This window comes from Phyllopteryx taeniolatus, chromosome 16 (assembly GCF_024500385.1).
Source record: "Phyllopteryx taeniolatus isolate TA_2022b chromosome 16, UOR_Ptae_1.2, whole genome shotgun sequence".
In the NCBI taxonomy this organism is placed as follows: Eukaryota; Metazoa; Chordata; class Actinopteri; order Syngnathiformes; family Syngnathidae; genus Phyllopteryx; species Phyllopteryx taeniolatus.
This window is the reverse complement of record NC_084517.1, coordinates 20,652,848-20,678,483: the sequence shown is the minus strand read 5'-3', so window position 1 is coordinate 20,678,483 and position 25,636 is coordinate 20,652,848. Positions and strand designations below refer to the sequence as shown.

The window sequence follows — 25,636 nt, the reverse complement described above, 5'->3', positions numbered from 1 at the left end:
GAAAAAAAGAGTACAATTAAAACAGCGTACAGTGCAAGAAATATCATTTAAACCTGGAAAAGCTCTAAAAAGCATGAGAAAAAAAGAGTTTTTAACCCGGACTTCAAAACATTCACACGTTATGCATTCTTTCAATGGTAAAATTGAACATATGTAATTTTTTTTTATTTTTTTTATTTTTTTTTACAAAATAAACATTCTGAATTTGTTGCAAATTTAGAAAAACACAATAATAATAATAATAATAATAATAATAATAATGGTGTTGATCTTGTATTATAAATGATCTTAAAATAGTCTCGTAAAGCCATTATGGACGGGTTTATGAACCAAAAGAGTGGAGGTATACAAAGCGCCATTGTGGCTGCTCAGGAGAGTGGCTAGGTTCCAAACAAGAAGCCTCATGTTGTGAACATCCAAAAAGAGGCGCACGGTAATAGCCGTGGCGCTTTGTGAGGAATAAATCCATTTCAAAAATGGGAAATGAAGAAGAATGGGGGGTGAAAGGGTTTTCACTAGCACTTAGGCCACAAAAATATTAAAAGCAGTGCTTAGTGACAGTATCTGTTGTCATGGTGACAAACCCCAGGTGCAGATACAGTATGTAGTTTACATTTGCCTTTGCTTGGAATACAATTCACAGACGAGGTTCGCGAGTTTCGTATGCCTAAACGTGGGGGGATTGGTTTGACTTGGGCTATTCTCCGCGATGACCAATGAGACGACGTTCTGCTTTTTGAATGAAAGTGGAACAACCTTGGCAAAATGTCAAGTGAAAGAAAGGCTTCTCCAAAAAACTGCTAATCAGCATGTGACAGTTGCCTGTGGTTTTGGGACACATGCGCTCACACGTGGACACACATAACAAGACACTTTTACACTCCCTGTTGAACCCGGGATTTTTCCCGTCTTTATATTCTTACACTCGGACCTATCATTAGGAAAACACAGGCAATTGCCTGGGGCCCTGACATCTATTGATTAAATGGATTGATGGCCGAGTCCAAGGACCTTCTGAGCCATGCAGCATTCCCTACTGTTAGGGTTAGTTAGGGTTAGAGTTCGGGTTTAGGGTTAGTTTAGGTCAGTTTAGGGTTAGGGTGATGTTTATTTGGGGATTCATTTAAGGATGGTGTTTTCCTCTTCACACTGATCTCACAAGGTTTGCTGAAGTCCTGTCCTGTGCTGTCCTGTCCTACATTGTCCTGTTCTGCCCTCACAGGGTTTAGCGCTACTGTCCTGTAAAAAAAAAAACAACAAAAACTTGAATCCAATGTGACATTGTAGTATTCTTATCATGCTTGGTCCTGACTTTTCTTTTTCTCTACTTCATCACTCCTCTCTAAAACTTCATTCTGTCCGACTGAAATTTGCAATAAATATCCATCATAATAGAAAGAAGAACCGAGGCAGTACAAAAAACAAACAAACAAACAAAACTGTTGGGGCATAAAAGGGATACAGATCCTTCGTTTTGCTCGACCTAGCGGCTGAACAGGACAGGTTGGGGAGAAAAAAGGTTTTCTGACGTCTCGTCATAAGTTGCGAGTATTACCCTGACTTAAGAGCTGTAGTTTTCTTGGTATTTTCCCATTTTATGGCTTTGGAATCTTGAGGTTCCACTGTGTTGTGTGTTCATACTTTGGGGCTGTTGACACAAGACAACTTTGAAAGAAAGACAGACAAAAAGTGTTGCAAACATTTTTTAAAATAGGTCTCAAAACTTTGAAAATTATCACCTTTATCTTTCCTGACTAAATGCCCTTTCAAATAATCTTTTTTTTTCCAACGGTAACAGCATACGGTGTCTCTGTAACTAATATTTGTATTTTTTTGCTTTCAAAACATCCTAAACATCAACAATTCACATTCGACGCGCAGCATTCTCATTGCTCGTTATCATTGAATGCGTTACAAAGCAGATTTTGTTTTTTTTTGTTTTTTTGGGAGGCAACGGAATAGAACATCAGGCGTGTTTAGCATGCAGGCTCTGATGAACGACTTGCCACAGTCTCTTGCTTGACAGGTGACACGTGAATACACGTACATGCAAATGACTTGCGCTTTTCCTACACGTGCTCGTCCAATTAGGACTTTCATTATTTATCTCTTTTCCTTTCACTGGTTTTCCTGGTGTCAATTAGGTTTCACTGAAGGAGATTCTTTCGCCTCTGACTCCTTCTTACTTACACGATAATTGACCTCCATTCACCCAAAGTGCTGTTAGGAATTAATTTGAAACTGTGACTTCGTAACTAGATTTCACCATAGGACGCAATGGAAATTGAAGTCATTATTTCGCCATCATTAAAATGTATGAAATGTGCAGGCATTACATCCACGCAGCAATAACGAGGCGCTCACGTTCAAGCGATTATGCCAGCGCGAAGCCCCTGTCCACATGCTGGCTTCCAAGTGAAACGTTTTTTTCAACCACCCCTCGCTCATTCGACTTTCTCTCCGTGACGTGCGTGCACTCGCGGCTGACGACAAGGCGCACTAAAGCAGCCACGTCAGCAGTCCACACGCTGCCTGTCACGTCTAACTTTTATTTATTTTTTTCCTTTTCACCTTTCTGAAATGCTCTAAAGCGGCCCAGCCAGCAGGCTATCCAAAGTTAAAGTTCATTTCTGGGTGCAGGCCTAGCTAGCTAGCTAACTGTATGTTGCAATTGCACCGGACAACTGCTGATGCTAACCAAGGCGCTCAAGTGCTTATATAGCAGGGAAGGGGATAATGCCAGACAACATACTTAGTCTTTGCACATTTTCAGCAATCATCTTAACATGGTTAATGTATTTACAAACAAATCTCTGAATTCACTTTCCTGATTATGATGTAATGCTCACAGACACATTTTTAGAAATAGGCAGCAAACAAACTTGGTTGTTTAATTTCACACTTTATGGGTGGCCAGGTCGTCCCACCCAAATATTGGTTTACAAATGTCATTTTTCATGATATGCGCCTTTTTCGACTGGATGCGGTTGACGAAGGGACACCAGGTGACGCTTATGCAGTGACAATTATGTCAGCATCTACAGTGCAGCACAGGTTGAGAAATAAATGTGTTATGTGAATCAAGGCGCCCTTGGGCTTCGCCGAAAATGCTCCGTTTGCCACTTTGGGCCTTTGTCGGAGAGATCTCGACTGAAGGAGAACTTAAGTGACTTGACCCGCGGATGTCAAGAGCAAGGGTCCCCAAAATTGATACAAAGCTTGTGCCAACTGCCTGCAGGCACGTGCAGTCACACGTGCGCAAGACAAGACAGAAATTGTTGAACTACTTGAAGCGTTGACTTGATTTCTCCACTGATTGGAATGTCTTGTCATGCTTGTTTACCGATTGAAAGAAATATAGACGGGTGGCATGGGTGTGTATTATCATCAGCGCTCTACACCATATAGATGTTTATAGATTGCACATTATTGGCAACAAGGGGACACACACAAAAAACACCACGAGACAGCACATTGTTTGGACATAAGAGCAAGACAACGCATATAATTACATAGGAAAATAGTTATCAGGCCCCGAATCTCACCACGGCACCTTCAAATCAAAATGGCTGACTGGCTGTCCTGAACATGTGAGTCAGAGTTGGTGTCAAGCGGACGAGCTGGTCATGGTAATATATTTTAAATGTACAAGGTGGGCTGCATTCTTTCACGTTTTGCAACACTTTTTTTCTGAAAGAAGGAGGATGGTAAGAAAAGAAAAACAAAAGATGGAAAGTTACCATGAAGTAAGCATACTCATTTAAAGTCCAAAAGACCATGTCCAGCGTTAGCAAATGTGTCACTGTCATGCTAGCTGGAGATGTTCACCAGTAGCCACGTGGATGACTTAGCCAAAGTTTTGGTTTGTTTAGTTTCGTTTTTTTAGTTTTTTGTTGTTACAATTGCCGTTGGTGTGATAAGACTTTCATCACACCATGGCGCAATTGAAGCGATGTAGACGTACTTGGTTAGCTTCCGGCGCTACATTGAGCGCTAACCGACAGGCTGCCATGTGCTTGTCACTTGCGATCAAAAGGTAAAGTGTTTTATATATGTTCTATGTTTGCTTTACCTTACATTAGTGGCTTAATTTGTACATGTGAGGGTTAATATGGGAAAAAAATGAATGTATAACAGTTAATAATGTTAAAATGTGAGTTTAAACATTGCCTGCCAGGAGGCACCATAACTCTTCTTATTTGGACTCTAGGATACACCAAAGTTAGGATTCGATTCATATCTCAATTTTTGACCCACGGTTCAATGCATGATTCTATTTTTTATATGTATAAACTAGTGTTATTAATATAAAATTGTTATTAATATTTATACCACCTCGTCGACTGTGGGTGTATTTTCTTCTGTGATCCACTTAAATCAAATTGTCTTTGAAGATGCATTAACATGTTCGACATATTGCCCATGACTTGGGGAAGTTTTTTGAAGCACTCCATCTCCATCAATTTCCATTTCTGTTCTCGAGCAGGTAGCCGACGTGCTCTCATACCGCTGACCTAAATGAGCGTGGAGGGTTGGCGATGTCATGGTTATTAGTCGTAATGTTCCCGCTGTGCCGCTTCGCGTAGTCCAGCTGGCATTAGCGGTAGCCAGTTTTGCTCAGCTGATTAGACAAATGACACGCACTTAGAGGAGGCTTGATGCAGAAATCTTCAACCTAGGCTTAAGTTTTTTTGTTTTTGTTTTTTTTTTCAAATTAACTTGTAATATTAATTATAGTGATATAATAATCGTAATATGAATGAGATTAAGTTTGGGAGTGTCGGGGTTTGTGTTTTCATGGTGTTGGAGGCAAGAAGGCTGAAGTGCAGGATGCGTTCAAGAAGAAGATGATTTCTTTTCGAAAAAAACAAAAAGGCAAGACACTAAATTAACACCATCCAAAAATCTAGCTGCAAAGTAACAAATAAACATGGGGAAACTAAACACTCACCGCTACAAAACAACAGTGACTGTAAACATAACGTGTGACCTCTTATCGTTACAAGCCTACTTCTGAGTGAGGTGGCGTCGTCCTGGCGAGATGGGGTCGTAATTGCAGCAAATGGAGGTCAAGCCAGGGATTCATCTGTTGCTCAGAGCTCAGGTAGGCAAAGTGGAGTTGGAAGAATAGTAATGGACAACCACGTTTTATGATTTAGTCTATGCAAGGTGCTTAAAAGGAGATTGATTCGGAAGGGTTTAGCATTGGGGAAAGTGGATACAGAAGTATAAGAACGATCCATATTCTGTTATTATGTTAGGTGCAGGGCGATGAAATATTTCAGTGTTCTCTGCTTGGCACGTGCTGCCTTTAAAAGCACACCCATGCGTATTAACACCTTCCCTGCACGTGTACGCCGAATTGGGACTTTTATTACGTACTTTTCTTGTGGCATTTTGGTCCAAGGCTGGCTTTTTTTTTTCGCAATTAAATTGCACTTTTCCATTTTAAGCAATCACGTACCTTTACGGCAAGGCCAGAGTCGGAATTTTCAATGCGATCTCCTCCAGCCTCTGTAATTGATCGGACGCACGTGTCTGAGCTGCCTGTTGTTTAGCTAGTCTGAGCTAGCGACATGACCCACCTGGGCGCACCTACTTGGCACACACGCACAGGAAATGTGTACATTGAGCGTCAACCCCCGCCACGGCCTTCACGTGCGGGCATCTTCCGTGGACCTGTGTTCTTAATTGAAGCTGATTTAGTAGTTCAGTAGTATCAGTATGTCACTGAGATCGGCCGGCTCACGTGTCCGGGATGAACTGAGCAGTGCACAGCGAGGATTGAAGAGTTTGTCATTTTACCTTGAGATTAAATTTTAAAGAATCACTAATGAGTACTTTCTGCGACTGGTGCCTGGATTTAGCCCGCTCCCTTCGGAAGATATTGACGTAATTGGGAGAATTATGATAATCATAAACCGATAAGCTTCTTAATGAGAGGAGATGACGTGATGTTCGTGCTCGCTTCCCTCACCCGTTCCTTCCACGTGTGTTCATTAGCCGGGTATACACGGTGCCTCCATTTTGGCATTTGGTCTCGGATGAACGACGCTCAATCGGTGCGGCGAAACACTGTCGTTCCAGGGTGTGACGCTGCTCCTTTAACGCACCAACAATTGCCTCTATGGTAACGAATAGGATACATTTGTGACAACTTAAGTGTCGTGATTGCTAAAGGAGGACCAGGGGTAGCGATTCATTACGACAAACCGAGAAAGAAGAGACAACAGAAGACGGGAAGCCATGCTAACCTGAGACCAAGCGAATTGTAGAATACGGTAACGAAAAACCAGAATAAGTGCTTAGGTGGTACAGTATCGTACACGTTAAGAAGTATACCTGAAACTGCGTTACAGAGGCAATAACTTAACTATGGACAACTAATTGGTGAGATAATTTAATCAGCGTCCAGAGAGAAAGTAAAACTTTAGCTACACAGCAAGCACATACGTCTGAAAACTGCATATGAATCTGTAGGTTACCATCAAACATAGATGAATCTTTAGTTTAGTTGTATAATGAGTTTAATATTAACAATGTTATTTACATTTGTTTTCTCTTTTTTTGCACAATACAGTACTGGGTCTTATTTTTGAGTTTTGAGATCTGTTCTCAAAATTATATCTTTGTTTTTGTTTATTTTTGGGGTTGTTTTTAACTACGGTATTTAAAAAATATATATATCAATTTAGCTTAGCTAATGGACTACACATTCAGAAATACTTCCATTATAACTTTTTGTACACTTATGTTTATATGGGCCGGCACGGTGGACGACTGGTTAGATCGTCAGCCTCACAGTTCTGAGGACCGGGGTTCAAATCCTGGCCCCGCCTGTGTGGTCTTTGCATGTTCTCCCCGTGCCTTGGTGGGTTTTCTCCGGGCACTCCGGTTTCCTCCCACATACCAAAAACATGCACGGTAGGTTGATTTGAAGACTCTAAATTGCCCTAAAGTGTGAATGTGTGTGCGAATGGTTGTTTGTTTATATGGGCCCTGCGATTGGCTGGCAATGCGAAGAAGAACATCACTAGCGCAGACCATTAAGCCGAAAAGCTACAGGAGCTGAAGTCATGTAGGAGGGAAGCCACGCGACCTTCATTCCAAAAGAAGCGTCCATTTAAGTTTGCCAGCAATGCCAGGAATCTCTCCGAAAGTACTTGTGGCCTGTGTCAGGTCTGAGAGAGCGCACTGACCTGTTGGGAACTACGACGAATCTCTGAATATAATGACGACTACTGTACTGTGTGTTCCCAGAGGATTGCAATGTCACCCTGATGTCTGGAACTGATGTCTTGATGCATGGGAACATGTTGTCCACTGAAGGACAGCGAGGAAGAAGCAAAGCTATCCTGCCGGGCAAGCGGAAAGCCCAAAGCAATCAATGTAACTTCTAACCAATCATCAAGAGCAATCAATTAAGAAAATACATTCCTCAACGATGCATCATTGCGGCAAGGTCAGAGAAACATCCTGCCCCTCTTGGGTCATTGAGCCTCATTCACAAACAGTGAATATGCGCTAATTTGTGCTTAAATCATGTTGAATTTGTTCGTACTTTGGGAGCAAATTTAGACCCTCTTCAGACCACGAATAATGAAGGATCAGCTTAACGTTAAACACAAGGCAAACTATTTTAATTCATAAAAACCGAAACGATAATAATTGAAACTGTGAATTTGCTAATGGGTTGACTAAATGTCCTAAATAACCGTGACATGGATACTTCTCCATCAGTCATGTACTTAAGAATCTTGAATCTTCAATTTTACACTCCCGGTACCAAATATATGTATGTATGTGAAATAAAGGTATATGAACACTCGTCTTCATCGCAAGGTATTAAAAATTCCAAACAGGAACAAATAAATAATTGCCTGTAAGTGACGGATGAACTTCTTTGAAATTTGCCGGCCAACTCTCACAACTTCAAACCTCCTTGCCGATCTTGTTTCGATGCCTCAAACGCAGGGAAAGATGGGCATGGTTTGTGCAGATTGCAAATGACGGGCATGAAACGGTCAATTACAATGAATTCTGATTCACGGACATATGCGAGGCGGTAAGAAGAAAATTGGCCGGTGTGCATGTGTCATAAATCCGACGATGATTTGCACTGAGTAAGAACATTTCTACGCATTTATTAGTGAACGATGGCCAATGTTTCCTCAGTTGAACGGTCAACCACTGATGATACATCACGTGGCAAGTCCAATTTTCATGCCTTGCTTTTTCTTCCACTGCTTCTTCACTTGCTGGTGAAAGTGTGGAAATGTTCCTAGAGGTTAATTCGTACGAAACAGAAAAGCACAGCACCTGGGCTGACTAATTTTGTATCTCGGGAAACGAAAAGAGAAACGACGGTGTTTTGGTTGTGAATCATCCACACGTGATAAGTCCACAAACATTTTATTTAGCATCATCGCGACCGCATAGAGCATCCATGTACTCAATTACAATATGTCAGTTCACGAGCAGGTACAAGGTCCAGCGTCATTTGAAGCTCTTTGTACTTTTCATGATAACCTATTTATGCTTTCAAGACACGAACAATACCCATCCTATGTAACAAATCTCATTAGGCGTATGTCAGGGATGTGTTCCTGGGTGTAAACAGTATTTGGGCGGCGGAAATTGTAAGTCAGTGTGAGTCCAAGTGCACGTCTCAGCATGCACCCGGCACATGCGCTGCTGCGTGAGACCGAGAACAGGATCGACGTCAGCGCCTGGTTACAACTTAGCTTTCGTGTGTTCAAGCACCCGGCCCCCCCGCTTTAGCGTCCTTCATCCGTCTCCTCGATCGCCGCGGTGGAGGAAAAAGTGCGCACCTTAGAATGGGGGGTGAGGATGTTTTCCGTCACCTGCACACGGCAAATTTTAATTGACTTTGAGTTCAAGTCTTCGAAATTTGACACACCGTAGAGAAGTGTTGTTAGCACACCGGCTAGCATCTTTCTTCTGCTTAAAGCCTGTGTTTGGTTCCAGGAGAAATAATGTCCCAGTTGGTGAAAAAAAACAAAAAACTACAAGAAGCAAAAAAATCGATTTGAATTTTTTGGGGATTTTATTATAAGGCTCTACCATCTAGGCCTACTTCCAAGTAGTTGTAATTTAAAAAAAACATTTGGGCTTTGTCTCACAAATTGTGCCGGTATCACTTACGACGATGGTTTAACTCCGAACGGTGCAACGAAAACGTGTCGTAACAAAGCTGGCCAAAGTTTTCGGAAGCCGTCGCGTGGGCCGCTGCATGGACGCCAAGCAGCTCGCTCCAGTCAACAAGACCGTCCTCTGTCTCCAATGACCTTCAGAGCAATCCGAATGTTGTACAAGATGTCCTAGTGACGAGATCAGGAGAACAAACGAGCACGATGACTAATTGCCGATTCATCTGACCGCCATTGTGACGACGAGCATACCTTAAAGATTGACACATGCTCTCTTTGTACCATGCATGCATGTACTATACAATACTCTGTTTGAGTGTCAGGTGCCTCAACGTATTCGACTTCCAACGCGTTGGAATTTCTCTCCCTCAAAATCGATCTAACAATTGATTTTCCGCATTGTACATCAATTTCAGACTGTTTATGCATTGACAGTGTTGATGTTGCAAGAATTCTCAGAATAACCTCTTGTCGCCCGTGTGAACAAAATCCCCGCAGCTGCGCTCGAGCATAGGTGTCAAACTCAAGGACCGGGTGCCAGATCCGGCCCACCACAAAATGTGTTGCGGTCCACTAACGGGTATAAAGTGCATCTACTGTACTTCATATGATTCTTGCTCACTGGCTTTTGTGCTAAGCGTTTTGGCAGAAAATCTGTCCCCAAATTGCAAATTTTCCTCACTTTTAACAGATATTACAAGCCTTTTTTTCACCAAATCCCTACCGAATATAAATTGAACAATAGTTACTTATGTACTTAAATATTTGGTTGTCACTATTTTGATGACTCCTGATTTCAAATGCAACCAGGACCAATTGTGTATATGTAATACTACGATGAGGTGATTCAAAATGTATATGGTTTTTATCGCGACCCTCTCATTTTCAGCCACTAATGCAAGCTGCTGTCAGTGGCAGTATTTCATTATTTTAATGTTTTTTCCAGCTAAATCTACAGACATATCGTTGGATAAAACAGTTTTCTCAAACAAGTTTTTCAATACTGGGCCACCTGCTGCTTACTCCTCTGCACTTCAATTTGTCAAACACTGCAGAAGAAGGATATTATGTTCCTCTGAATGTGGACATAGGAAGGACAGATAGATCATTGTTCAGGGTATTAGCCGTCTTTGCATATTCGTGTTCGGGGATTTAAAAAAAAAAAAAAAAAAAAGGGAGCTGACTGCATATGCTTACGTGGTGCTTGTCCAGTCGCTGAAAAAGGGCAAATATTTTTTTTTTTTTATATAACTTTTTGTGAGAATAACGTCGGAGGCAGTCAACCTGTGCTCAATTCAAGCGAGAACAAGAACAGCATGTCTACGTTGTCTGCGTCGTTGGGTGGAGGGCACGGGTGAAAGAAAAAGAAAACTGTTGGAAAGCAGAGTGCGCAAGGTGTGAAGACACATGCTCACAGGCCAGGCTGTGTTTTGCCTGCTTCGTCAGGGGAGAACAGCTTATCCAGTGTGTGCGCGTGTGTGCGCGTGCATGCGTGCGTGTGTGTGTGAACAAGATCTCGTCGTCCTCTCCTCCCTAACCTTTTCCATTGAAAGCTCTACAGCTGTACTGAGGGTGTAGTGTTCTTTTAATTAAACTTTGACTGTGATGTGATGTTGGGTTAAAAAAAATAAAAAATAAATAAATAATTAAAAATAATATCTTGGCTTTTTGATCCTGAACTTGTACTTCTCTCCAACTTTTGGTTTTGTTTATGGTTTAAAAAAAAAAAAAAAAAGGCAAAACAACAATTGCTGATATTTGAATTGCTGAAAAATTGACAGAATCGAATGTAATATCAAACTTTTTTTTTGTACAAATCCGTACTAAATTGTGGTGATAAAACATTTCCAAAAAGTGTTTCACAAAAATAAAAACAAATCACAGCAATAGAACAGATGTCAATGGGTAAAGATTTGTGCGCCCCCCCCCCCCCCAGATTGAAAATGCGTCACTAAACAGACAAGACTTATTTACTATTTATTTACAATATATTTTGTGGAAAAAAGATCTTAGTGGTCATATTCTTGATTTTTCTCTGCACTTCACATTCATTCTTTTGATTTATTTCATTTGAATCTGCTGTTTCATTTCACATACTGTAAATTGCAAACATACCGATTACTAATATTATTCACGCAAAAAAAGCCTCCCACATGTGCAAATACAAATATTTACAATCCGTACACATCAATTCTGCTTTCTGGCCGCAATCAAGGCTATGAATTATGCAACAAATATCCCCTTACACATTTTCCCGTGTATATGTAATTGTTATGGGTCAGTGGGTCCATCAACAACAACAAAAATACAGCAGCGGGGTTAGGCGCAGACGCCCAGCAGCCCCGTCGTCAACACCTGCTGCCGCTGTTGCTGCCGATGCTGTAACGCCGTGCGCGTTTCCTTGCGTGTGTCCCTCGCCGGTTAATAATCATAGAAATGTTTCACGTCGTTCGGAAGCGGAAAATACACTGAATGGAAAATTGAGAACCCGGTAACCTGTGTCAGCGAGCATGCAATGTTCTTCAAAAGACATTTGGGGAATTTTGTTTATTTTCAAATGGAGGGTTTATAAATGGTTTATACGCTGGTTATTGTTCGACAACATCTTTATAAACTTGATCATAAGTTGCTATAAGTCAAATGATACGATTTAAGTTTGGCACTACCTTAAATCCACACCTGATAGCGAGGCAACACATTATCAGAAGTAGTTTAGGAACTGGTGACACCACCTGTGTCAAACTCAAGGCCCGGGGGCCAGATTCGGCCCACTGCCTCATTTTACGTGGCCCGCAAAAGCAAATCTTGTGCGTCAACTTCCACGATTCTAACTCAAATCTGTACTAAAATTTTAAATTGTCCTATTTGAGAAAACAATAATCCGATATTGCAAAAACTATTTTGCTACCAAACCCCCTTTTACAGTAACTTGAACAATAGTTGCACAAACTATTATCCCTGACTTCGAATTTCAAAACTATTTTTCCATGAATTTGTTGTGTATATGTAATCATATGATGAGGCAATTCGACATTGATGTGGTTTCAGTCATAACATCCCCTCTATGTGGGAAACTTAGGTTAGGATTAGGACAATTTAGGACAAATTGCGAAACCCTAACACCCCGTTCCCTCAATACATCTTATTTGCTAATGCTCACATGATGAAGATGATCTAAAAACACACTTTGCCGCTGGGGGGGTGACAACGCATGCCACTTTGCCGATTAAAACACAATCTCGTTGCATTTATAGCACTTGATTACGGCTCATTAGCAACCTCTGATGCTAATTGTTATAGTACATCTTGTTCGTGCAAAAAGGACGAGCACCAACGGTCACCTGGTGCTCACCGGAGTATGTGTTCTGTTCTGCATACATCCGTCTCCAGACTGATATTCAAAAGGTTTTCCAATGTGGCCGTCACACTCTCGTCGGCTGTAAAGTTCACCAATCGCAAGCCAACTAACCGAACAGCACTAAGTACACAACCCAATTTTTTTTACTGCTATAAAATTTAAAGGTACACAATATTTCTGGACGTCTCCTTTGGCTAACATTTAGAAGGTTCTTTCACACAGAGAGACGTGACACAAGAAATTTTCCTTTCACGTCGAACCCAGCGACATGGAATCCAGTAATTATATAATTAAATAGTATGCAAAGATGTAAACAGTTTTTGCCACAAATTCAATGGACAATGTGCTGCTCCTTCTTGTTTGTGCGCCTTGGCCACCCGAGGGCGGTAATATACAGGCATGGGCTGTGTTCACACCGCAGGTCAGGTCAGATATATATATATATATATATATATATATATATATATATATATATATATATATTTTTTTTTTGCCCAATGTGACTTGACAATGTGAACAGTACAAGTCCGCACGCGGATATAAATTGAATATGTAGCCGATGCAAGTGCAGTATGGACACGCACGTCGTCAAAAGACGACAGACATCGGAATAGTTCGACAAAACCGACGAAGGAACAGAAAGTTTTGTACAAAATCTTTGCAAGTGCCACAAATGCATCATGACGAGACCGACGCGAGGGGCCACGTTTACTTCTGCAAACACGGCGCCTCGTGTTTGTGCGCGTGCGCAATGTCATGTCCTGTTAATATTATTGACTGACTTTAAGATGATGAAAATGGAAATTGGATTGACATGTGACACAACTGTTTCAGAAGAGCATCAGTCAAGCTCTGATGTTTCCAAGCAACACCAACTTTCCAAACGGGTGCAAAGCAAAATGTAGATTGCCACCCCTCTCTTAGAACATTGTCTCAAAATGTTTTCTTGTGTTTTACTTGAAAGAACATAAGGAATTACATTTGGATATTCTGTGATATCTATAGATGTTGGGGGGGGGGGGGGGGGGTTGCAAAGAGGCCTACAGCAACATTGTAGGAGCTGCAGGAATATCTGGAATGTACTGGCTGTGTCCTACACGTGACAACAATCTCCAATAATCTCCTCAGTTTACAATGGTCCCGTTTTACGACGTTTTTCATACATGACTCCACTTACCCTAACCTTACTGACGTGCCAGTAAAATGCACGAGGTATTCCCTGGTAGCACATGTTGTATAGTCAGTGAGTGTTTTTTTTCATCAAGTTTGAACCATTCCTTTTCCCCCAGGTCAGAAAGTAAGCAGGTTCATTGAGTTATTCATGTCCGAGGGGTTGTTGATTGCCGCCGCGCTCCGTAAACCCGATTGGTAGAAGGCAAATCCGACCGTGACGCATGAGCGGACCTGGGCGGCCCACGCGTTCAGGTGAGAGCTCGGGTAAGAGAGTGCATGCCGTGTTGCGTTTGCATGAGGTCTTCCGCATTCATGTGCATCGTGTGTTTCGCTTACGCGCGCACCTGTTCACCTCTGCCGCCGCGCTCGCGCTGGTCCAGTTCCCGTCAGCCGCTAATATGCAGCACCTCCAGCCAATTATACTTAATCAGTGTCATTCTGTTGCCACGCTAACAGGTGGAACGTATTGACCCAGTCTGCGGGTCACGCCTGTTTTAATGGTCATCACAGAACCCCCCCCCCCCCTCCCCACCCCCCACTTATCGCAAATGGGAGGAACTTTTGTTGTTTCGTCACATGGCCCAAGAACTGCAGGGAAAAAAAGCTATTTTTAGAAGAAAGAACATTATTTTGGTCCCTCCAATCTGGAACATTGGGTCATTGAGTCTCCCCCTCCCCTGCATAGCCCATTCATGCATCTGAATCCTTACCGCTAACCTCTGTATCAATGATGATGTGTCTTCGCTGATGCGTTTCTCCTTCCATTCACGCGTACACTGAAAGAAGTAAATCCCTGCTCAAGGGCACTGAAGTAAGCATGTCCTTGTTTCCTTAACCCGTCCTCTAATGCCCTCCATTAGTCCTCTCATCTTTACCGGCATACTTTATTGAACACAAGCAGTTTAAACACAAATTATACAAAATTGGCACAGCAGTCGAACTGCAGTGATTTGTCTTATTGGTATAATTAGTCAACAGTTTGAATTGAACTAATTTTCTTGGAAAAAAGTCCGTTTTCATGGAGAATTTCCGCAGAATGCACCCAGACGGTATTTGTTTGTGCTGGGGCCTGATTTTCCAATTGGATACTCAAAACCTGGCTACGTGATCAAAAGTGGATTCACATTTCCATCCCCTCATCTAACATAAGATAATATAGCCCCAAGTTACAAAACAGAAGCATTGCTGACAAAATGTGTTGTTGTTGCATCAAAAGTTGCCGTGGCTTTTATTTGAAATTTCTCTCATCACCAAACTGGAATCTGATCAATTTTTTTAAATGATTTTATTTTTGGGTGCTCAGAGTACCCTTGCTTCAGGTTTGGAATGTTTTAGAGGAATTCAAAATGACTTCGGGTCATATACATATATATTCAGGCATGAGTATATATATTTGCGACATTCGGAATGATTCAGGTCATTGTACCGTGTTTTTCGGGCACCCTTTGACGGATATAAACTCCAAATTTTGCATTTGCATCTCGCTATTGACATTTACCGAGATTATCCTGTTAGTGCCGGTAAAAGGTTGCATTAGATAAGATGGAGGCCGTATAGCTTTCCGGGGAGTCTTCTATCATCAAGGTAGAAAGGTGAAGAGTCTGGCTGCGAGCAGGGAGACATCAGCTTTTCCGTCTGTAGACTAATTACCAGGACAGCCGTTGAGAGCTCGGAGCAGAGTGGCGAGACTTTCCGGAGAAAATGTGGATCCTGTCATATGAAGTTACGTCCGAGTTACGTAATGAACAGCGTGGCGGGCGGCGGCTGACGACGCTTTTCATTTTGGATTTCAAAGTGAATTACCGCATCTTTTTATCTTGACACCACATTGACTGTTCCCATAAGAATTTGTTTGGCTCTCCGGCGAAAGTTTCTGCACTACAACCAGGAGCGCACAGCGAGGATGCGGCGGGCTACGTGGTCTCGCTAGTCCACAATTCCAGTAAATAAGACGGAGGAACATGTAAAACCCAATCAACCAAACATTTGTACACGTGGCTACAACTTTTCGGTGACCATCTTGCGTCGGTTGTCTTCCGATGAGGCCCGCTCTCATCATCTTTTAAACTGCTCGCCTGCATCAAAACATAATCGTGTCTCTCCGAGCCGAGAGATCGACATCGGCTTGCGTGTCGCCGACGATAACGCGCTCATCAAAACATGCGTGCGGTCGGACAAACGAAGCTGGGCTCCAGGCAGACTTGAGTGTGTTGGAAAGTGCGCCGGCCCCGTTCCTCATTCAACAGCTTGGCCTTGCTTGACACGCCGTCACCGTCGGACAACCTTCCGTGCACCCGCACAAACGCATTCATCAGCGTGCAGATGTTATCTCACCCAATGAGTAACAGTGGACGCCAATGGGAAATTGTTGTTGTTGTAACTATTGTTGCTCGTTACAGCTGCCTGGAACTGACCGGCAGGTCTACGGCTTTTATTGCATTTGAGCATGTTTGATGGATCATTTGATTGCTTGTAAACAAGTTACTCCAACAAACTAAAGTCATTTCAATCTGCCCATGTTACATCACTGACTCAAACAAGTCAATGGCGACCTTGTTTATCCTGAAAATGACACATAAGTTTTTTTTAAAAAGATGACACAGACACAATAAACAACATACTGAAATACAAACTACAATGTCTAATTTAACCACATTGAAACAAGAACATGGTGTCGGGTGTCCCAAATCTTTTCATTCCAAATCGTAACACATAATATTCCACTCCAATCATTGAGATGAAAATCGAATTGGTTCTTCCTCGGCCAAAGTTTTGTGGAAATCCCTGATGGGATTAGGCTACTCATGAACACAAATAAGTAATCAAATGTATTGCAGATTGGTTATTCATGTAATAGATTAGCTAATGAAACAGCTTGTACGTGTGTTAATACACACATACGCACAAGACGTGTAAATACGCATGCAAACTCCCTCATATTCACACATATACACTTTGCATATGTTGCGGGCAACCGTGCATGAGACTTGGCACCAAGTGACGACGTGTCATGCGTCGCTCGCTTACGTGTTTTTGCACCGTCTCTTTTTCGACTCTCGCCGTGTGTCACCGTATGAAAATCTGTTTTTACATCTGCTGTTTCTCGCGCTGCAATCTGCGTTTTGTCCCCAAAATTGCAAATGAGGTTCATACCACAAAACATGATTAAAAAAAAAAAACCCTTCGGAAGGTCCGCTCTGCTGCTGCTTGCTGCAGCTTCTGCGTCATCATCCTTTATAATGTATTTTACTGACCAAAATAAAGTGGATTACGGTCTGTGCCAATCTTGCCAACTGAATGGCATCCTTTACGATGAATTTGTCTCCTCCATCCATACATCCATTTTCTATAGCGTGTGTCCTCGTTACAGTTAAAGCATATCCCAGCTGACTTTGGGTGAGAGGCCGTGTAAACCCGTGTTCAAGTGCTTTAAGAAAAACACAGCTGACCAAAGTGCTTAACACAGCATATCATGTCCATCCATCCATTATCTGAGCCGGGCATTATCTTACCAGGGATGTAAGACCGACATTAAACACAAGGTAAAACACCGTTTGGAAAAGTCGTCTAAAACAATGACAAATAAAACGCAAAATAAAGACATCCATGCCTTTATTTCCTCAACACACTCCAGATGTTGTTTTGCACAGTTTATATTTTGTCACTTGCGTGGCTTGTAAATTTGCACATGATCCGCATGAAAAGTGAACTGAGTTGCCCTTTTCTGCGGAGGACTGCCCCAAGAGGAAGAAGATAAGGAAAAGAAAAGAGGCCCAAGAATGGAACCTTGAGGCACTCCAGACTTGAGAGGGGCAGCAGAAGACTCAGGAACACAAACACTCATCTGGACGGAGACGTCGGATGTTGTTCCTTGTATCTGCTGGAGCCATTCCCCGCAGCATTTTAACTTGAAGTGCAAAAAATAAAACACTCAAGTCTTCATTGTAAATCATTCCCGTATTTGCTTCTTCATGTTCCAACGCGTTCACACTTTTAGCAGCTAAATCTGTATCGTTGTGTGGAAAACTAACATCTGCTCTGTGCCAGCTTTCTGCTCAATATGCAATTAAGCCACGTCAAACACCACCCAAAGCGGAGCGAGTGCAGCTGGAGTCGACTTCCTTCCCGTCTTGATCCGACGCCGCCTTTCGTGACTCAATCGCGTCTCGTCCCCTTCAAATGAAAAAGTGAGTTAAAGTGATAGCCGCTCAAGTGAAGAGAGTTTAGATTGTTATGTTAATATCACACCCGTTAATTTCTGCGTATACTTGTAGGACAGGAAAAACATGTATACAGTTACTTAAGTTTTTATGATCGAATTAGTAAAAAAGTAATTCATCTCCAATCAAAATTGTGCTTTGATAGTCGAGTAGGCATCGCCGAACAGATTTATGGTGGACCTCGTGGGTAGAATGTTTCCGTTAGATCTCACTGGATAGACAAGATAGACTATTTGGTTTTCACACCTTAAAAATTCATTTCTACAAATCAAACACAGTTCTACACTATCGTATTTAACGTACAAACGGCCCTGACCTTTTTTGGCCCTGTGTAGGCTACGAGGGATGAAATCAGATAGGTGTACTTAAGCCCGGCTGTTCTGGGCTCGGAGCGACGGGTTTGTGTAACCGAGGTGGAGGCGGTCCGCCGCCGCTCCCTTCGACCATTGGTCAACAACGAAACCGGCGTGTTCCCTCCGCCGGGCACACGCGTCGAGCCGTTCGCTCTGCTGTAACACTGCGGGACGTAAACGTAAGTATTGTCACTCACAAGTCATGTAATGTGGCAATAATGTTTTCCAATCTGCTGTGGTAGTGTTTGTAGAAGGTCTTGCTATGGTAACAAGAAAGAAAAACACGTTCCCAGAACATTCTCTTGCACTTAAAGGGCAAACAGGAACAGGATTTTCACCTGAAAACCATTGGAGGGTCATTGCTACTGTATATGTGCCTTTAACGTAGCACGCCATCGTTGTGTGTATTCTGCGAGGGGGGCTGAAGAACAGCAAAGCCCTCAGCACGTCCACCGATGCAGTAAGGTGGCCTTGGAGCAGAGTAAACACGCCTGCTGCTGCTGCTGCAGGTCTCAACATTCACATTAAGTGTCATGAATCCCCTCTCGGATATGTTTGACCTTTGTCAGCATAAACATGGAAAATGTCACTCTGGCATCCTCTGAGAATTTCTTTGAACATTGTACAAAAATCTAAACGGTATATGTGCTTAACTAATGATAAAAAAATAAATAAATAAATAAATAAATAAATAAAAAGTTAAGCCATTGTAGCGATATGCACAGTTGGAACAATTAATTCAGTGATTCTTTCACACACCACCGGAGGGCGCCCACATATCACTTTTAAGAGTCATCCGTCTATTGTGCATGTTTCGACTGACACCTGGAAAACAAATTGGGAACGACCAAATCATTTAGGGGGGCTTGAGACCAATTTTAGGGGGGGCTAAGAGATATACATTTTGGACGAACCACAACAACCCAAAAATGTTGGCTTAATTTTATTTTTATTTTTTAAATAGACCTAGTGACGGCACTGGCTTCTGGGTTTGAATCTTTGAAGTTTGCACCTTTTCGTGCTTGTAGGTTTTCTTTGGCTATTCTGGAATCGTCCCATAGTCCCAAAACGAGAATGTTCGGTTCAGGAAGATTCGTGTACTTGATATCCACTCGTTGCCATTCATTAAACAGAATAAGTCATGGCTGCAAGCACAACAGCTTTGTGTTCAATTGAACAGGCCCACATTTCACACTGAGTCAGTTGACACCAGATCATCATTATTTCAGTATTTATACTTTTTTTTGTGCCATTTTTGTTTGGTGGTGTGCGCTAATATATATCTATATTTGTTTTTACGTAAAATGGGTGCCACCTCGGCTCAATCAGGTTTGGGAAACACTGTGCGCTTTTTGCACCTTTTCTCGGATCAAAAACAAACAAAAAAAAAAAGTGACTTTGTATCTTCCCAAATTGCAAACCTCAACGACAAGAATCCAAAGTACTGCACTGTACCAGAAAGCCTGCTCTTGTATTGCTGAGGTTTTGTGCCTCCTTCTGGTCTAACCTCGCACTCCAGTTTTGTTTGATGATGGGAGGACTTTTTGAGATGCAGTATTTTTTTTTATTTTCCCCCCCATCTTATTACAGGCCTGTGTGGACTGATGTCACGGACACGCACACACACCCCAAAACCCAGCTTTAGTAACAATCATTTGGTGGTGTGTCTGCTGTGGAGCGTGACGCGTGACGCACAGCGGAGGCGCGGCCATCTCCCTCCATAAAAGCGCCACCTCGCACCACTTGTGGCATCGGTGAGACCCACGGGTTGCGTGTTACTTGCACACCAGCACCCATCCTCACACACAGTGGATTCTTTTTTTATTTGTATTTTTTTTTTGGAACTTGCATCCACCATGATCAAGAAGATGACACCCTCCGAGATCGAGTTGAACATCCCGGCCAAGAACTGCCGCAGGATGGTCATCCTCGGCTCCACCAAAGTGGGCAAGACGGCCATCATCTCGCGTTTTTTGAACGCGCGGGTGGACGAGCAGTACACGCCGACGATCGAGGACTTCCACAGGAAGTTCTACAGCATCCGAGGGAGCGTTTACCAGCTGGACATTTTGGACACGTCCGGGAACCATCCTTTCCCAGCCATGAGGAGGCTCTCCATCCTGACAGGTGCGTTTTGCAGTTTTGGAGACAATTAACGTGCATTTAACAGTTGACTTATAATTCAACTCATGTGCTCAATTAGCGCACGTGCGCCCAATGCAGTTCACTCACAATTCAATTACTCACAGTTTTCCTCATGAATGCCATGCGATCTGCTTCAGCGATATCAATACGATGCAGTTTATTCGCTATTTTATGGTCAATGTGTGGATTTCAAGTCAAGGCAAGACAGAGTTCACTCGGGATATAGAAGGGGGGGGGGGGGGGGGAGTATGCAATGCAGTTTAGTCATTAACAGCAGTCAATGCAATGCAAAGTTGCTCATTCGTGTCATGTAATGCCATTAGTGCGCAAGATCAAAAGGTCTGGGCATAAAAATAGATGCAATGTAGTTTCCTCATCAACATAATGCAATTCGGTTGAACGAGAAATTCATCGAAATACTTGTGCAGAGCTGCCACGTCATCAATTTGTTGGTATTAACCGTCCAATTGGCCCTTCCGTCTCCCGCAGGCGACGTGTTCATTTTGGTGTTCAGCCTGGACAACAGAGACTCCTTCCAGGAGGTGCAGCGCCTCAAGCGGCAGATCTACGAGACCAAATCGTGCCTGAGAAACAAGACCAAGGAGAGCGCCGACGTGCCGCTCGTCATCTGCGGCAACAAGTGCGACCGCGAGTCCCAGCGCCAGGTGCGGGACGAGGAGATCGAGCAGCTGCTCCGCGGCGACGAGGAGCGCCGCTGCGCCTACTTCGAGATCTCGGCCAAGAAGAACACCAACGTGGACCGGATGTTCCAGACGCTGTTCGCCACGGCCAAGCTGCCGGACGAGATGAGCCCCGACCGGCACTGCAAGGTGTCGCTACAGTCGTGCGAGCTGCTGCACCGCAAGTCCTTCCGCGCCAAGAAGTGCAAGGACGCCTACGGCATCGTGGCGCCGTTCGCGCGAAGGCCCAGCGTCCACAGCGACTTGATGTACATCAAGGAGAAGGCCGTGGGAGGAGGTCAGGCGAAGGAGAAAGCTTGCGTCATATGCTGACCCCCGTGGAGAGGGCAACGAAAGACTTTTTGGGACCGCAGAGATGAAGACTGGGACGAAGGTCCTCCATGCCATGTTTACATGCCCCAGCAGACTTGAATGTTTGTTACACTACGAACAAAATCTGAATGTGTACTTATTTATTATGTCTGTCAATAGATTTTGCATCAAATGAATTAAAAACAAAAAAAATGGTTACTTTCATAATCTTGCTTCCCTCTTATTTGGATGCCCCATTTGAAAGAACACCCTCGCATATTTGCTGTTCGCAAATTCACCTATCGTCAGATCGTCCTCCGTTATTTGCTCTTAAGAAAAAAGCGAAACATTTTGAGTTGCGAGCACGAGATGTTGGCAGTGACAAGTGCAGACAATGAACTATTTTTTTTCCAAAAATAAGACTCCATTACTTCAAGATGTTTATTTCCACTTCAAGTTGAAACGTAAAAAATGTTTCGTCGTAAATCACGAGCTTCACGCTAACGCAGAGTGCAAAACGCCATAGACTGGCTACCAAACTAGCATCAATGAAGCATTAGTTGTAACCTTTAAGCCACCGCTGTATTATTTTGATGCCACCTTAGTGGCAAGGAAGTATGTGTGTTGAGGAGTTTCATTTTGACAAACGCTTTGCCGCCATCTTGTGATACATGCAGGCAATTACAGTGCCGTATAAACCTTTTCGGGGGGGGAGGGTCGATTACTCAGAATTTTAGGTAAAAGTGTACCGAATGACTTTAATGGGCTTTTATAAAGTAGACAGCTTCTCACTGCTGTGGGAAATGAATGCAATACATTGAATATGGTTTTCGACGTTAATAAATCACAAAATGTAAACGGTTCTCCTTTTTGGCGCTGGACGTAAAAACGAGCCAACCAAGCCACTATTTATCAACTTAAAAACACTAAAATTGTACACCTTAGTGGAACTCAAAGCAGCACAGGTAATGTACAAAATTGACTTTGCACACAGTAGTCAGACGGTGTTTGAGATTTGAGTGTTGTTACAATCTGGTGCATTAATAATAAAAAAAAGAAGACAGGCACAAATACAAAACGAAGATGTTTAAGTTGGAGAAGTTGGGGAATAACTATGTTTTGCGATGTTCAGAACACTTAAATCTACGGTCCATAAACTTTCACGGGGTCACGTGTCGAAAGAATAATAGCCAATGATTCAATTGGTTGTTCTGCATGACTTCATTACAAAACATATAGCCAACCAAAGAAAAATAATATAGGACGTTGAAATCGCCTCCCAGAGCAATGGAGTAACCTCGAAGTCAGTCCCTCGTGAAAAGTCCATTTGATCCGAACCAACGTGTAAGGCTTACACTGTAAACAAAGTGTCCCCGGCATCTTGGAAGTCCGAGCTGCTAATTCAAGACGCTTTGGGCACGTCGAACATGCACAAGCTTTTGTATTTCTGCAGCAACTGGTTCTTGGTGCGGACCTGCTCCCGCAGCATCGCCAGCTGCTGCTGTTGCTCGGCGGGGCTGCTCTTAATGCCCGGCATGACGGAGATCTGTTCCCGGGCCTCCTGGATCTTCGCCTTCAGCTTACTCAGCTCCTGGTGGACGTCCTGGCTCTCCTTGTCCATGCTTGAACACACAACCGAAGACGACATTTTATATTCTGCTGTTCTTCTTAGTCCGGCTGGGGCGATTATGTCAACAACGAAAGCATTATAATGCTTTTCCGCCAAGAAAATTGAGCTCCCCTTAAAGTTACGACGCTTAACTTACCACTTGATAATGTCGTGAACCAAAGGCAGCAGAGAGCAATCTTCGCCCTCTTTCGCCTGCTTGGGTTGCGGCACCGCCATCATTGCTAGCTTCCCGCTTTCTCGTCGCAGATCGATTGCGTCATGCACTAAATGCGCCTCCTGATGACGTCAGAACATAAACGACCAAAGGACTAAAGTTAAATATATATACATATATATGTATATATGATGAAGTACTTAGATTTTGTCTGTCACCGTTGATTTGTTTAGCTATATTTACATACACACGTATATCATTATTTTACCTGACTCGACCACTCACAGGCAGACAGCATCATTTTAATGCGTCACATTGAGTAATATTGGTCTGGTTTCTCTCTTCCTCTCTTTTCTTCCTCTTCTTTTCACTGTTGACAAATCTCCAAAATTGCATGTCGATTATCTAACAAGGTTGATGGAATATTTTGCTCTCCTCGTGTACAACCTAGCAGCCTTGAGGACCTGTAGCTAAACGTAACACCTGGTAGCTTCGGTGGTTCAGTCAGTGGACTGTGATGAACAATTTTTAGATGTCTTAAGGGTGCCCTTCGTCCTTTTAGAAGAAACAAAGAAGATGGATCGACTCAATCTGTGAATGCATCGCTGCTTGCTGCTCACGCTTTGCCAGGCATGTCGAATCCAGCTGAGCTGACCCGTCTTTTTCTCCCACTTCATTGAGCAAAATTCCCATAATATCCGGTCTCAGTCATGTAAGCGGCCTTGAACCTATAGTAGAGACGTTCAGATCATGTTGGCACTGTTGAATGCCCCAAAAGTGTTAAAAAAAAGAAAAAAAGAAGAGTTTCACCAAAATGCTCTGGAAAAGAAATGCTTTGGAAGTCAAACAAACTTCTGTGACTGTTGAGATAATAAATGCTCTGTGATGGCGACAACTGCCTGGAATTCACTTTGTGTTACAGGAATTGGAAAAAGACAAAATCTGAAATGAGGACAAACAGCGTCACAGAAGTGATTGTGTTGGACCGCTGACTAGGATGTATGTTTGCGGATACTACAATTAGGCTGCATTTATTGAACACAGCTGTACGCACAATAGCTTTGTTGTCTCGCGGCCCATGGACCGGATTTGATCTGTTGACCTTCAAAAGCACACTGACCTACATATCGTCACGACTATTCATTTCAAAGACTCACACCTGCCGAATAATTAGGACACACCCTTAGCGAATCGTGATCGGAAATTAAACGTAAAGGCATAACCGAATGCTGCTCAGCCCATTCCAAGTAATAACACGTACAGAACACAAACTACATACAGACAGTGTGCGTTGATGCTGACCCAGATTTGAGCTTGTAGGCCATATTTGTCATATCATGGTCACCTCGCATTGCTAAGTTGTGAAAAGTGGGTCACGACCCAGCAGTACCTACTCGGGCTCTGTTCAAATATGCAACGTTATATCGTGAGGAAATTGACACGTGCTGACAATAAAGGCTGCGGAATATCCGGTTGAGTCGCCTTGCATTCGTTAACGTCATGACGACCGTGCGAGGTCGGCGCTACGTAAAACCATAAATCATTGATCATCTCGATTCTGTTCTCTTTTTTTGTTTTTTCTCACAAATGTCTGACGAAATGAATCAGATTTTCTCTCGTTTTTTTTTTTTTTTAACTGAACCTTTATGTACCCAGGTGGGTCCCATTGAGATTAAAAACATAATAATAATAATTCAAGAGACATCTGGCCAAGACAGACAGCAGGAAAAAACAAATTTACAGACATAGAAAAAGAAACAAAGACCAATTTGCAAAGCACAACATTTTGGATTTTAACCATCTATGAGTCACATCTCGGAATCAATTGTTCAACATTCTTTCATTTTATATTTAAACAACAATCACTTCCTTGAGGCTTAAGTCATTGCGAAGAATATTTTCTACATATTTTATTAGATTCTGCTGGTCTAATGTTTTGTGTATGTGTGTGCGTGTGGTTGAGCATTCATAATGTTATTACACTATTGTCAGTAAAACATGAACTAAAACGCGTGGTGTGTGTGTGTTGGCCACATTGTCAAAGAGTCTTTTTGTGTGAATCCATAATAATGCCGCGGGCCGGGGCACGTGTCTGTCCTCCATTCACCCCATAATAAACACAATGGAACGAAATTTGTCAGAGAGGAGCTTTAACGACAAATAAAAGGCAGCGCCATCCAACTTACTGTCCGTCCAGCACGCTAAAAAAGGTCAGGGGTCATTTGTCCTGATAAAAAATACGTAGACCTTGTTGGCCTTCATATCCCTCATTCAGTCGTCAGTGTTTGGGAATAATTTGCAGAGCGACACTAAACTGTGGATAACGTAGAACTGTGCTGCCTCCAAGTGGAAGCCGACAAGATGCTTTGTATATCTATAGTGGCATATGTCTATGTTTATCTTGACTGATAGGGCCGTTTGTTAAGCAAACATAATGGTGA

The 25,636-nt window shown here is 42.7% G+C and overlaps 2 protein-coding genes across 2 annotated transcripts; one reads left to right on the top strand and one right to left on the bottom strand.

Moving 5' to 3' along the window:
- The first annotated feature begins 20,011 nt into the window (after window positions 1-20,011).
- LOC133466425 (dexamethasone-induced Ras-related protein 1-like) lies at window positions 20,012-21,639 on the top strand. Its single transcript, XM_061750122.1, has 2 exons — window positions 20,012-20,401; window positions 20,909-21,639. Exons 1-2 carry the CDS (start codon window positions 20,131-20,133, stop codon window positions 21,430-21,432), a joined length of 795 nt encoding a protein of 264 aa, XP_061606106.1. The 5' UTR covers window positions 20,012-20,130; the 3' UTR covers window positions 21,433-21,639.
- med9 (mediator complex subunit 9) lies at window positions 21,471-23,327 on the bottom strand. The gene is made up of 2 exons (XM_061750123.1): window positions 23,178-23,327; window positions 21,471-23,033 (listed from the first exon to the last, which is right to left on the bottom strand). The coding sequence occupies exons 1-2, from the start codon at window positions 23,258-23,260 to the stop codon at window positions 22,814-22,816; spliced, it is 303 nt and encodes a 100-aa protein (XP_061606107.1). The 5' UTR covers window positions 23,261-23,327; the 3' UTR covers window positions 21,471-22,813.
- Window positions 23,328-25,636: the final 2,309 nt, after the last annotated feature.

What these genes read in the sequence shown, in the direction of transcription:
- med9 (XM_061750123.1), bottom strand. Translation starts at nt 23,260, where the DNA reads ATGATGGCGGTGCCGCAACCCAAGCAGGCGAAAGAGGGCGAAGATTGC. An exon ending in GTTCACGACATTATCAAGTG is followed by an intron (nt 23,034 to 23,177) that starts GTAAGTTAAGCG and finishes TGTGTGTTCAAG; the next exon opens with CATGGACAAGGAGAGCCAGG.
- LOC133466425 (XM_061750122.1), top strand. Translation starts at nt 20,131, where the DNA reads ATGATCAAGAAGATGACACCCTCCGAGATCGAGTTGAACATCCCGGCC. An exon ending in GAGGCTCTCCATCCTGACAG is followed by an intron (nt 20,402 to 20,908) that starts GTGCGTTTTGCA and finishes CGTCTCCCGCAG; the next exon opens with GCGACGTGTTCATTTTGGTG.